The 13,238-nt window shown below is 54.4% G+C and overlaps 2 protein-coding genes across 2 annotated transcripts in view; both read right to left on the bottom strand.

Annotated features, from left to right (window-relative positions):
- LOC116972605 (nascent polypeptide-associated complex subunit alpha, muscle-specific form-like) overlaps positions 1-975 on the bottom strand; it is a 32,910-nt gene extending 31,935 nt beyond the window's left edge. Inside the window, exons 1-2 of the mRNA XM_033020420.1 lie at positions 844-975; positions 146-806 (exon numbers count right to left, since the gene is read on the bottom strand). Coding sequence (XP_032876311.1) covers positions 146-806; positions 844-975 — 793 coding nt within the window. The remainder of the gene's footprint in view (positions 1-145; positions 807-843) is intronic.
- LOC116972512 overlaps positions 806-13,238 on the bottom strand; it is a 41,062-nt gene continuing 28,629 nt past the window's right edge. The window contains exon 2 of the mRNA XM_033020292.1: positions 806-8,818. Within this exon, the coding sequence (XP_032876183.1) occupies positions 1,233-8,818 (7,586 nt within the window). The 3' untranslated portion in view covers positions 806-1,232. The remainder of the gene's footprint in view (positions 8,819-13,238) is intronic.

Below are 13,238 nucleotides of genomic sequence, written 5' to 3' on the forward strand. Positions count from 1 at the left end.
AGGTTGCCGACCCCTAGTGTATTTTCTTTCCGCTGACTGGATAGCAGGCAACAAAAGTTTTTCACTGTACCTCGACACACGTGACAATAAACTAAACTAAACTAAACTGAATTCTCAAACATTTAATGCAAAGGCAACTCTTTACCTGTCTGTTTCTCCTCCGATTCTTTTGCATCGGGCACCTTGAACTCTTCATGGCTTACACCGCCCCGCGGCGAACTTTCGGATGGAGCGGCGTGTTTTGAGACGCTTTCTGGATCCTGTGGCCTTAACGTAGGTGTGCCTGATGGGACGGACACGACTGTGGAAATGCCTCGAGCAGCCAGTTCAACGCAGATCTCTGGGGAAGCTTTATCCAAGTGGATCGGGCCTGAAACGGAATGGATGGGTCCAGAGGCCAAACCCAATCCTGCCGTTGGGGAAAAGCCACTTGGGCTAGCGTGAGGACATTCAAGAGGTCTATCTGGAGTTCTGCAGGATATATTGAGCAAAGCATTAAACGGCAGCCCCTCTCCCAGCGGACGACCAAACTCAGCGGAAAGTTGGGAACGATGTGTTGGGAAAGTGTCCAGTGTTTCTCCCGGAGAGCTTTCTCCGATCGATTCGAGTGATGCGCGGCGAGGAGAGTCGTCCTTTCCTTGTCCGTGTCCGTCACCACCTACTGAGCCGACGGATCTTTGCCCTTGACCGGGGCTCCCCAATATTACATCATTGTCTTTCCGCTCACGTTTTTGTTCCCCCTTTTGTGGAAGACGAGGGTCGGGTTTCGACCTGGCTCGCGTCCGATCTCGAGCGCGAGTCCGTTTCTAAATCAGCAAGCCCTCGTGTGCAAGTTGAACCTACGGCCTCCTGGCGCGGACAAGACTCTGACGTCTCACTCCGCTGCGTCCTTCTCTCCCGCTCTTTCGCCCACGTTCCCGGGAACCTCCGCCGCTGACTCTTCCAGCACCACCTCATGTTTTGCAGCGACTTCATCGGCCTTTGAGCCCCGAATGACGTCTTGTGCTCCTCGACAGACGGGAGAGATAGAGGAAGGCTCGCAAGTCGGCTCCGACCGTATAATAAGGTGGTCACATACCTCAACATCTTCTGACCTGGATCCATCTAATGTTGTGTTATTGGATTCATCGGTGGATAGGTCAAATTCAGCTGCAGGCGCAGACTCTGATCCCTTCGAGGATGTTGGCGCCTCACGGATTTCTTCATTTGGCTGCTCGGACAACAGGTGGCGGTTAATATCGCTTGCGTTTCCTGGCCCGCCCACGGCACCCGGAGTCACCAACAGCCACGTCTTGTGGAGTGATACCTGCGCGGCCATCGGGACCGAGGTGATCCATTAACTGGGGCACGTCGGGACCTTGGCCATCGGGACCGAGGTGATCCATTAACTGGGACACGTTGCTGTCCAGGTCTTGAGGCCAAGTCTCAGCGGTCTCTGACAGAGGCAGGACCACAGGAACCAGCTCCTCCGCAGAAACTGAGTCTTCCACCTTGGACTGAGAAGGTCTTGGCACTGTCTCACAAACCTCCTGATGATCATCCGGGATTTCCGGTTGTTTGCTGACGTCTCCTTGTTCAGAGTACAAATCCTCGTGTTGCCCAACAGTCTGCCCTGGTGATTCTGCGCGGCAGGAGTCGAGGGTGTTAAGTTGGCCATCGCTACTGATTTGTGAGATAATTGCCGCGCCCTGTCGCTGACTTTCTGCTGCCATGTTTCTGATGTCCAGGCAGCGGGCATCGTCTCCCAGCTGGGCATCAGTTACCTCCGTCTCCCGATCGCCACTTGTAGATGATGCTGGCTCCGCGACTTCTAACCTTCGATCATCGTGTCCTGGCAGATGTCTGAAGGAACTTGGCCCATCCGCACCATCCCTTGTGCCCGCATCCAAGTGGTCTTCTAGCCTTGTGTCTTGACCTATTGCCGATTCAACGATACTTAGTGCCTCACCTCCTGTGGCTTCTGAGCCCTCGTTGACTGTTAACGGGCCACTTCTTAAGGTGGACCCTACATTCTTGAACTCTTCGGAGGTGTTGGTAGAGACGTCTGCTTCATTAAGTGGCACGGCTTGCGCCAGCTCTCCAATTGAGGACGTGTCTGTGAATTTGCCCCCTTCGTCACTTGACATCGCGTCCACCGACTCCAAATTGTGAGGAGGAACATCGTCCAAGAGAGCATCTGAAACCACTGCCTGATCCTTCTTGTCTTCTGGTCCTGGTGAAATTTCAGAGAACCCAGTTTCATCTTCAAGGGGCGGTTCACTAGAATCATTTTGCGATAGGCTACTAGACTTCTTCATCGGAGACGTGCAGCCTTCCGAAACCTCTGATGTTTCCATGGATTTTGTCTGCAAGGATTTAGCAGCATTGCAGATCTCTGAACTATCTCCATCTCGGCATAAATCTGCAGGATTAGAATCTAATTTACCATCAATATCTCCTGCTTGAATGTGATCGGCTTCTGCTTGTTTAGCTTCTAATGTGGGCGCAGTCTCCCGGCTGAGATCTCCTCCTGTTTGGGCAACGCCGACCGCTAACGCACTCTCCTCTTCCACTGGTAGAGCGCCCGTTTCTTCAAGCCCGTCAACATCTCCGGCCGGCAATGTGTCCATCGGAGCCACCGGTCCATCCATCGTTGACTTATGGTCGTCAACGTCTGACACAACGACGTCAACAGAGTCAGTGCCCCCCATCCTTGAGTCAGGGACCTCCACCATCTCAACGCTGCTCCCTGAACAGATGCTTACCACTTGCTCGTCGCCATCTCCAACTGGCGCATCTTGTTTACGTGCAAGTCCATCCGGTGACGCTCCGGGCAACACAATTCCATTTCCGTTATCGTCCAGTGTTATGGCCGTGATTCCGGATTGGTCGGGATCATTCCTTGGCTTGTTGTCGGAGACCTCCAAGCGACCGACAGAATCCCCTCCCCCCTCGTCCAACGCGGGGCCTGCACCTTCTGGGACGACACCCGAAACGTCCGATTTCCCGGAACGAACATCTTCCTCTCCCATTCCATTCATGGCCTTTGGTTGAATGGAAGCATCTTCCGGTTCGGCATTGGACGGCAGCACACGGCCAGCCGTGCAAGCGTCCGCCAACTCTACAACGGTGGATCTGCGGGTGCTATCATCTGATGGGAAGCCAGAAGCTTCTGCTTGACCATTATCATTTTCTACTCTAATGGAACTGTCCAGTTTACAAGCACCATCCCCTGGGTGGGAACTGGTCGTTCCCAACTGACCCACAAAATCCCCATCCTCTGTCCCCTGGATCTTTGTCGAATAAAATTGACTTTGACTTTGGAAAGCTGATGCACTTGAAGCCTCTTCTGTCCCAAGGCGATCGGTGCCTGCTGGCTTTGTGGTCCATGAGTCGACACTGTCCGGTTCCGATGTATTTTTGTAAAGCTCCGCTTGATAATCTTTTATCATTTGATTCGCAAATGTGTGGGCAAGATTCTCCAGTGGTGGATCTGTGTCTTCCCCGGGGTGGGTCATGTCCGGCAAGCTGTCCAAGAGCTCCATCTGTTCCTTGCTCTCCTCCTGGATCGTATCCAAGTCTTTCGTCGTCTCGCCAACGCTGCCGCCGCTGCCGCCGTTGCCCGGCAGGACGTCGGAGGGCTCCTCCTCATCGCCCACATCTTCCACGGGTTCCAGAGGCGTGGTGGGAGGTCTGATCTGGCCCGCGATCCCTCCCGAGCTGGCCATCGGATGCGCGCCCACTTCGAAAGTGGAGCTCAGGGCCCTCAGTGGGCCAACGGCAGTTGCAGTCTGAACACTTGCAAACCTAATGGGCTCAAAGTGTCCTTGCGACGAGGAGACTGAACGCAGAAGCAAATCTTGTCTTAATGTAGAGTTTGGGCCAAACTCAGGATCTGGCCTATTATCTTGGTCAATGTCAACTTTTTGCCGAGCATCAGAATGTTTTTGACTACCAATACTACAAGCTTTGATGTCTGCTCCATCTTTGACCCGCTGGTCCTCTAATTGTTGATCTGGTTCACCCAGCGATGGTTCGGAGTAACTGGACTCCATCTCGATGGACAGGAAGTGGAATGAATCCGATGAGGTCACTTCCTCTTGAGGACTAGCATCTACTGAAGGACCGGTGCTACCAATAGGGTTATGGGTCTCTAAGGCATCTATAGTTTTGGTGTCTTCAGCCAAGGGTGGAGGTTCAGAAGGTTCTGCTACACTGGTCATGGCATCATCCTCCATCTCCAACCCAGATTCCGTGTCCCCATTCACTGGGCTGTCCATGGGAACAATGTTCATCACTTCTGTCGGTGCAATGTTGAACATCTCGTCGTGTTGCTCTTCCAAACGATCTCCTCCCGAGTTTTTTGTGTCCGCTCCAGCGGTTTTCCCGGCGCTCGTGAGACCGGAAAGGTTGTTGAGGCCAGACTTGGCTTCGGACTGGCCGGCGGTCGGCAAGGAAGGAGGTCCTCCCTCGATCGGCCCAAGGTGGCGCGCGCTCCCGGTTCCATGGGGAGGCAGAGGCATGTCTCGGAAGCCCAAGGCGATGACGGTGCCAGGTCCCACAGCCAGGCTTCTTCCGGGCGACATTTCCAACGGCTCCGCGGCAGGGAGAGGAACGTCACGGTCCTCCGCCGCGCTCTCGTCTGAGGAATCCGGCGCGGAACACGGAGACGTCGGCCTTCGATCGTCTCCCTGGGTACCTGCAACTTCCGATGCGCCAGGAGATGAAGACTCGGGGATATTTAACATGGCCGCATCCAAGTGGAACGGACTGCCGCAGGGAGAGAGTTCAGTCTCTTCAAGACAAGTAGACTGATTATCGATCTTCTTACAAACCGACTCTAAATCCTCGCCGACGACATTGATGTTTGAGGAATCTATGGTCTTCCCAATCGAGTACTGGCTTCCTCCGCATGGCTTCTGTATTGTGACCACAGTGTTGCTGTTGTTCTCCGAGTTGGACTCGCTGGAGCTGACGTTAGGGAGGTCCACCTCGTTGGCCAGGTCCACAGGGACGTTCAAGGCCATCTCTACATTGGGTCCCTTGATCTCGTCGCCCCCGGGCGACGCCCCAGCGAGGAGATCGCGAGGGTCGTCAAACTTATTCATGCCCTCGGGGAGATCGGAGGCCAGTTCCACGTCAAGCTCATCTTCGTTCACCTTCGTCTTCTCCAAATGCGACGGAAGACGCTCTGACTTTGACCACGTGGACGGGTGGTCCCTCGTGTCCAGAGGCATGGTTGGGGCTTCACCACAGCCACCGGATTGAGCTCGGTGCAAGGTAGAGAGAGGTTCCAATTCTGGCGATCGCCTTAGACTTGGCGCCAATTCGCCACTCGTCTCCCCAAGGGCTGAGGAGTCAAAGGACAGATCTTCCTCTGAGGAATCTGGTGCGGAACCAAGAGACGTTGGTCTTCCATTGCCTCCGTGGGTATCTATAGTTTGGGATTGGCCGGGAGATGAGGACTCGGGGGTGTTGAAAATGGCCGGATCCGATCTGATGGAATCCGTACGACGCGCCTCAATCTGGTCAACCTTCACCGCCGCCTCTGGAGGATTCTCCGGGCTAGCGTCAGCGCCCTGGGCCGAGGGTGTTTGGCGAGACTCGTCTGACGGGCTGGGGAGAAGCCGGGAGGGCGGATCCTCCGCCCCGAAACCGCCCGTCTCTGGCGGAGAATCCTGACCTTGCGGCGGTTCGGTCACTTCCGCGAGGGTCAAGGATGGAGAGCCGTCCCCGCCGCTGGTGTCGACGCCCTCGGGTTCTTTTCTGCGTCTCTCCGGCGATCCTTCGGAGTGGGAGTCCCCGTGGCGGTGCGGCGGCAAAATGGTCGGCGCCATGCCGACGGTGCAGTACGGCCCGCACGCCTCGGTGCTGGTCTGGGAGCCGGACGAAGACATCTCTTCCTCCTCATCCTCCTCGCTGTCGTCCTCGTCGTCGCCATCGTCCGGACCAGCGCACGTCTCCTCCGCCGCCACGCTCTCCACCCGGTCGGCCCCCGGCGCCGGCGGCAGCTCGTAGTGGTCGGCTGACATCCTCTCGTCCTCCCCGTCCAGGGAAGCGGAGGCCGACGATTCGGACGCGGTGTCCTGGAAGGCGAAGGACTCATCGACGCCCGCCGTGATGGAGTTCTCGGACAGCGAGTGGAGGAAGGACGCCGAGCTGTCCTCGTCTTCTTCTCCTCCAACGCCGTGGCCGTCTCCGGCGGCGCGGCCTCCATCGTCGACTCTGTGGGGGGCGGTAATATCGGTGCCAACGCCCCGCTCTGCCGGGGCCACCGAAGTCACCTCGATAGATTCCGCCTCGAAGATGATACTGCCCAGAAAGGACAGCGAGGACAAGGGCACCATCCTCTCGCCGACCGGCTGCGTTTGCCACGGAGATTGCGGCGTTGCCCCGGTTCCCACCTCGGGGCTTCCGCTCCCCCTTCCTCTTCCCGTCTCCGATGCTTCACCCCGTCCCTCTGGAGGGGAACAGACCCCCAAATCCAGAGGCAGGGACCCCTCGAGTTCGTCTTCAACTTCGAGGAAACTGTCGAGCGGCACGCCGGCGGTAAACGTCTGATCGAGCGGCCCCGGGATCGGCGGCTTGACGCTGACCTCCGAGCCGCGACCGGGGAGGCCGCTCCTTTCCTCGGTGGCCGAGTCGTTGTAATCTTCGGCCAGCTCCTCGGAGGAAGCCAGGGGGGCGTTGGCACGCCGGCCGCCGCGATGTCTCCCATACCCGCGCCTCTCCTCGGCCAGCAGGTAATCGCCCGCCGGGAAAACGGCGCCCTCGCCCAGCTCGTAGTCCACGCCCACCTCTTCCACCGTCATGCAGCGCAACTCCGAAAACACGTCGCCCTCTTCTGACTTCGGGCAGGATATGCTGACGACCAGGCCCAGTGGCTGTGTGCTTCCTTCCCCAACTCGATCCTGACCTGGGTTGGGCTCATCCCGCCAGGAGAGGTCATCGACGTTAATGTCCGCCAATTCCAATTCCAATTCCACCCGGTTGCCTGTATTCCCAAGTGTGGTCACAATATTCCCGCTACTAAATCCACCATCATTAAATTCCCCCATGCACATTGGATCTGGCGTAGCTTCTTCCTGCCGACGAGACTCTGGTGCACCTTCGAAGTTTCCACGGGAAGAAATGTCTTCCACGCCTGTAACATTCGGTGTGGTCTTTGGTGAGCCCCCTAGTTCGGTGTCGCAGTTTGTCGTGTCCAGGGCCTGAGTTAATCCAGAACTAGTGCTGGAAATGTCCCGGGTTATATTTTCTTGCCCGTCTTCATCCGAGTCATCTTCGTGTTCACCCCCGTCCCATTCATCTCCACAGTCGGCGTCAATCCCATTTTCACCCACGCCCGCCTCGTCTTCGCTGGTCTCCAGATTTTCGTTATCGAACGCCAACGGAACGAGGTCATCTTGCGTTTCGGTAAGGCACCGTTCAGTTGACTCCTCCGTAGAGGTCCAAATGTCCTCGTCGGCCACGCTGTAGTGAGGGGCGCTGGGCAGAGGCGGGACCTCCTCGTTCAGCTCCTCGGCGAAGGCCGACAGCGACTCAACGTAGCAGGCGGGCACCTCCATGGCTTCCGCCTCGGCCAGCAGGTTGGGGGAGCAGGACAAGGAGGTGTTGGGGGTCCCCGACGATGTCCAGCTGCTCCCGTCCGCCGTCCTGTACGAGCCGGAGGGGGAGGTGGGCGGGGAGCAGGCGCAGTCCTCGCTGTCTTCGCTCTCCGCGGCCTCCGCGCATTCCTCGTGCAAGCCGGGCTTCAGGAATGCAAAGTACTTGTGGGCCCCGCTGGCCATCTTCACTGGGGTGGATGGCGCGGTGAAGAAAAGGTCCTGATCCGTGGCGAACGCCAGGTCCGCTGGGCTGCAGGGCACCAGCAATTCTTTGGTGGGTTCCAAGTAAGACCAAGCCACGTCAGTGTGGCAAATGGTTGCGTGATCCTGACCTTGAGAAGTTTCGTCCTTCCCGCTGTCAGCGCTTGTCACCAGATCGAGCAGGTCTACGAGGGCAGAACGCTCCCTTCCAATGCTTGGAAAGTCCTGAGCTTCTGGCGTTGGCGGGTACTCCATGCCCACACTCATGTCACAGGGAGGGAGGTCAGCGGGGCCAAGCGTAGCCTCGGCAAGACCAGCTTCGTCCTCGCCTACGCTCAGCGCATCTTGGTCCGTTTCCGCGCGCTCCACGTCCTTCCCGACCAGAGGCAAAGGAACGGGCATGTCGGCCTCCCTGCCCGCTTTGGTGTCCGCCAGTTGCGTGTCCCCGTCCGGTTCCTCTCTGGGGGTGGTGCCCGTCTCCGGAAAGCCTCCCGCCTCCGAGACGCCGGCGCGGGCCTCCAAACTTCCCGAGGGAGGGTTTTCACTGGGCGTTGGACCTTCCCGAGGGTGTCTCCTCACGTCCGGACCTTCCACTTTGGAGACCCCCGCGCCGGCGTCGGGCGCGACCGGCTGGTGGCCGTCGGCGGTGCTCAGTCCAAAGAGGCCCACCATTTCCCGAGGGACTCCCACCTTGCGCTCAGGGGGACGGAGATCAGACGGGGCGGCCGCCCTGACTGGCGGCGCGGCTTCGGCCGATTCGGGGTAGGAGTGACCGGCGTCGGCATCGCAGCTGGCTCCTTCGGGCTGGGGCCGGGTTTCCTCATCGGCGGGCCGGCTGATGGGCGCGGCCAAGTCCACACCGGAGCCGGCGGCGGAGACAAGGCCACGCTCCCCTCCCGTCGGCCACTTGGACGCGTCGGCGGCAAGCGGCATCAAGTAGGGAGAGTCCGGCGACGGGGAGTCCAGCGATGGAGTCAGGTCTGTCGGGGTCACCCCGTGGGTCGATCCACAAGACACATCGGGGGAGAGGTCTGCAGAGAGGAGAGATGCACACGCATATGTGAAGGCAGAATTATTATTTTTTGTATTATCAAAAAATGTATTCAATTATTAAAAATAATATTTACCATAAAATAAAACAAAACAGAACCCACCACCATAATACGACAAACCAATATACTAAACAAACTACTATACAACTATGTTACAATGGTAGACAAAAGTGCTGGAGAAACTCAGCGAGTGCAGCAGCATCTATGGGGCAAAGGAAATAGGCAACGTTTCGGGTCGAGACCCTTCTTCAGACTGATGTAGGGTGGGGGGGGGGAGGGGGGGGGAGAAGAAAGGAGAAAGGAAGAGGAGGAGCCCGAGGGCTGAGGGAGAGCTGAGAAGGGGAGGAGACAGCAAGGGCTACCGGAAATGTCCTTATTCTTCAGGGAACGGGGGTTCCCCTCCCCTACTATAGATGAGGCTCGAACCAGGGTGTCTTCCATACCCCATAACACTGCTCTCTCTCCCCATCCCCCCCACTCGCAACAAGGGCAGAGTCCCACTAGTCCTCACCTTTCACCCCACTAGCCGTCATATACAACAAATAGTCCTCCGTCAGTTTCGCCACCTCCAACGTGACCCCACCACTCGCCACATCTTCCCATCTCCCCCCTGTCTGCTTTCCGCAAAGACCGCTCCCTCCATAACTCTCTGGTCAATTCTTCCCTTCCGTCCCGTACCACCCCCTCCCCGGGCACTTTCCCTTGCAACCGCAAGAGATGCTACACTTGTCGATTTACCTCCCCCTTCGAATCTATTCAAGGACCCAAGCAGTCGTTCCAGGTGCGACAGAGGTTCACCTGCATCTCCTCCAACCTCATCTATTGCATCCGCTGCTCTAGGTGTCAGCTGATCTACATCGGTGAGACCAAGCGTAGGCTTGGCGATCGTTTCGCCGAACACCTCCGCTCGGACCGCATTAACCAACCTGATCTCCCGGTGGCTCAGCACTTCAACCCCCCCTCCCATTCCGTATCCGACCTTTCTGTCCTGGGCCCTCCTCCATGGCCAGAGTGAGCACCACCGGAAATTGGAGGAGCAGCACCTCATATTCCGCTTGGGCAGTCTGCACCCTAGTGGCATGAACATTGACTTCTCCAATTTCCAGTAGCCCCTTGCTGTCTCTTCCCCCTTCTCAGCTCTCCCTCAGCCCTCTGGCTCCTCCTCTTCCTTTCTCCTTTCTTCTCCCCCCCCTCCCCCCCCCCCACCCCCGCGGTGCCCAGCGTCCCAGAAATCCCCCAGGACGCCCGTGGACAGTGCGTAGTCCCTCTCTCACACCATCTTGGAGCGGACGTAACCCCGGAAAAGGGGGCAGGCAGCCGACTCTTCCGCCTGGCTCCGTGACTCGCGGATGGTGAACACAGAATTTGAAACCTCGTTGAAACTTACCGAATAAAGGCCTGGATAGAGTGAATGTGGAGAGGATGTTTCCAATAGAAACATAGAGTATAGGTGCAGGAGTAGGCCATTCGGCCCTTCGAGCCAGCACCGCCATTCAATGTGATCATGGCTGATCATCCCCAATCAATTCCTGCCTTCTCCCCATATCCCCTGACTCCGCTCTTTAAGAGCCCTATCTAGCTCTCTCTTGAAAGTATCCAGAGAACCGGCCTCCACCGCCCTCTGAGGCATAGAATTCCACAGACTCACAACTCTCTGTGAGAAAAAGTGTTTCCTCGTCTCCGTTCTAAATGACTTACCCCTTATTCTTAAACTGTGGCCCCTGGTTCTGGACTCCCCCAACATCGGGAACATGTTTCCTGCCTCTAGCCTGACCAATCCCTTAATAATTTTATATGTTTCTCTAAGATCTCCTCTCATCCTTCTAAATTCCAGTGAATACAAGCCCAGTTTATCCATTCTATGCCAATAGAGTGGATGTGGAGAAGTTGCTTCCACCAGTGGGAGAGTCTAGGACCAGAGGGCACATCCTCAGAATTAAAAGACATTCCTTTAGGAAATAGAGGAGGAATTTCTTAAGTGAGAGGGTGGTGAATCTGTGGGCTTCTTTGCCACAGACGGCTGTGGTAAACGTCCTTCCATCACCCCCACTCTGTTAGTCAACAACCAGCCAATAGAAAGGGTCAAGTCACACAGACACCTTGGGACAATAATTGATCACAAACTCACCTTCCAACTAAACAGTGAAACTATCTTTTCTAAGTGTCAGCAGCACCTCTTTTTCCTGAGGAAACTCCGCAGACTTCAGGTTCATCGATCAGTCCTGACAGCTTTTTACAAATGTTTCATTGAATCAGTAATAACCAAAGATCTTATAGCGAGCAACATAGATCACTCGATGAAAAAGACGTAGTACGGTCATGGGCAGATTCATGGGTAATTTTCGGCCCCATTTCCGTAACCGGCTTCCGTCTCCACACCAAAGATCCCGTAGCGGAGCAAAGATAACTAGCGCGGAGACGGAAGCCGGTTACGGAAACATCCTCGTAAAAATAAATGTTCTTAGGTAAAAATCTTCTCCTCATTTTCAGAATTATAATTTATTAACACAAACTGTTCCCCCGCAACGTTGATTACACTGCGAGTCAGGTCGGGTCGGGTCGGGTCGGTTTACTGAAACGGATGAAAAAAAGGCCCATGTTCCGCTCCGTTGCGTACTACAAGTAAGCCCATTGCATTTAGCAGGTGTGATCTCTCTTGCTCCGCTATAGGTTCTTTGGTAATAACCTTCAATATGTCAGCCTGGTTTGGGTCACTATCCAACATCCATCGCAACCCACTCAACAAAATCATATCATTGAGCAGTAAAATAATCAGTATTTACAACAGAAGGACTAAACTAAAAGGAACACAAATAGCCTGAGACACCACTCACTCACTGCACAGCCAATAGTCTTCTACCCTCAGGCCAGAGATCCAGGTCACTCACACTCAGGACTAAGAGAGCCATGACGAGTCTAGTGCCTACATCCATTAGACTCATGAATAGTTGATCTATTTATTTATTCATGTATCTATATATACATTTTTAACATTCTTTTAATGGTTTTATTGCCTATTCTTCATGTATTGTGCTTTGCAAGTTTTACCGACAGATCACTGTTGAACTGCTGGTATGTCTGTCTTTACTTTGTGTACTAGTCATGCCTCTACTATTTATTTCATTCCCCTTACATGTTTTTCCTCTACCTGCTAAATTTTTGTAAGGTGTCCTTGAGACTCTTGAAAGGCGCCCATAAATAAAATGTATTATTATTATTATTATGTGATGTGTATGGTATATTGTGTTGTGTTGCTGGGTACATGAACTGTACACGCACTGATGTGTTGCACAAATGAAGTTCCTAACGGATAAATAAACTTCATTGAATTGAATTGAATTGTGGATATAGATAAGCTAGGTGAGTGGGCAACAACTTGGCAGATGAAATTTAATACTAATAAATGTGAAGTCATTCACTTTGGGAAAAAAAATGATAGGGCAAGTTATTTTCTAAATGAGGAGGAGCTGCGTTGTAATGCAACGCAAAGGGATCTAGGGGTATTAGTACATGAATCACTAAAAGTTAGTATGCAGGTGCAGCAAGCAATCAGGAAGGCCAATGGAGTTTTGGCCTTTATTGCTAGGGGGATTGAGTATAAAAACACGGAGGTCTTGCTGCAGCTGTACACAGTATTAGTGAGACCACATTTGGAATACTGTGTACAGTTCTGGGGTCCATACTTAAGAAAGGATGTACTAGCCCTGGAGGCAGTGCAGCGAAGGTTTACAAGATTAATTCCTGCAATGAGGGGATTGACATATGAGGAAAGGTTAAGTAGGCTGGAATTCTACTCTTTGGAGTTTAGAAGAATGAGAGGCGATCTCATTGAAACATATAAGATCGTGAGGGGCCTTGATCGGGTGGATGCACCGAGGATGTTCCCAATGATCGGGGAAACTAGAACTAGGGGACATAGTTGCAGAATAAGGGGGGGCTCTTTTAAAACTGAGATGAGGAAGAACTTCTTCACCCAGAGGGTGGTTAATTTATGGAATTCACTGCCCCAGGGAGCAGTGGAAGCAGAAACTTTAAATATATTTAAGACTAAAATAGATGTTTTTTTAGCTGCCAAGGGGATAAGGGGCTACGGGGAGAGGGCAGGGATATGGACCTAGGTATGGTTAGTATAGTAAGACCTGAGTGATCTCCTGGACAAGTGTCGATCGCCTGGATTGGGGTCGGAGAGGAATTTCCCGGATTTTTTTCCCGAATTGGACCTGGGTTTTTATCCGGTTTTTTGCCTCCCCCAGGAGATCACGAGGTTCTTGGGGTGGAGAGGGGTGATAGCGGTATAAAGGGGAGGGTAGTGTCTTGTGTTCTGTGTCTTGTGTCTACTGTTTGTGGGTAAGTGTGTCTGTTTAGTGTTCAGCCATGAGCGAATGGCGGTGCGGGCTCG

Source organism: Amblyraja radiata, chromosome 4 (genome assembly GCF_010909765.2).
Source record: "Amblyraja radiata isolate CabotCenter1 chromosome 4, sAmbRad1.1.pri, whole genome shotgun sequence".
Lineage (NCBI taxonomy): Eukaryota > Metazoa > Chordata > Chondrichthyes > Rajiformes > Rajidae > Amblyraja > Amblyraja radiata.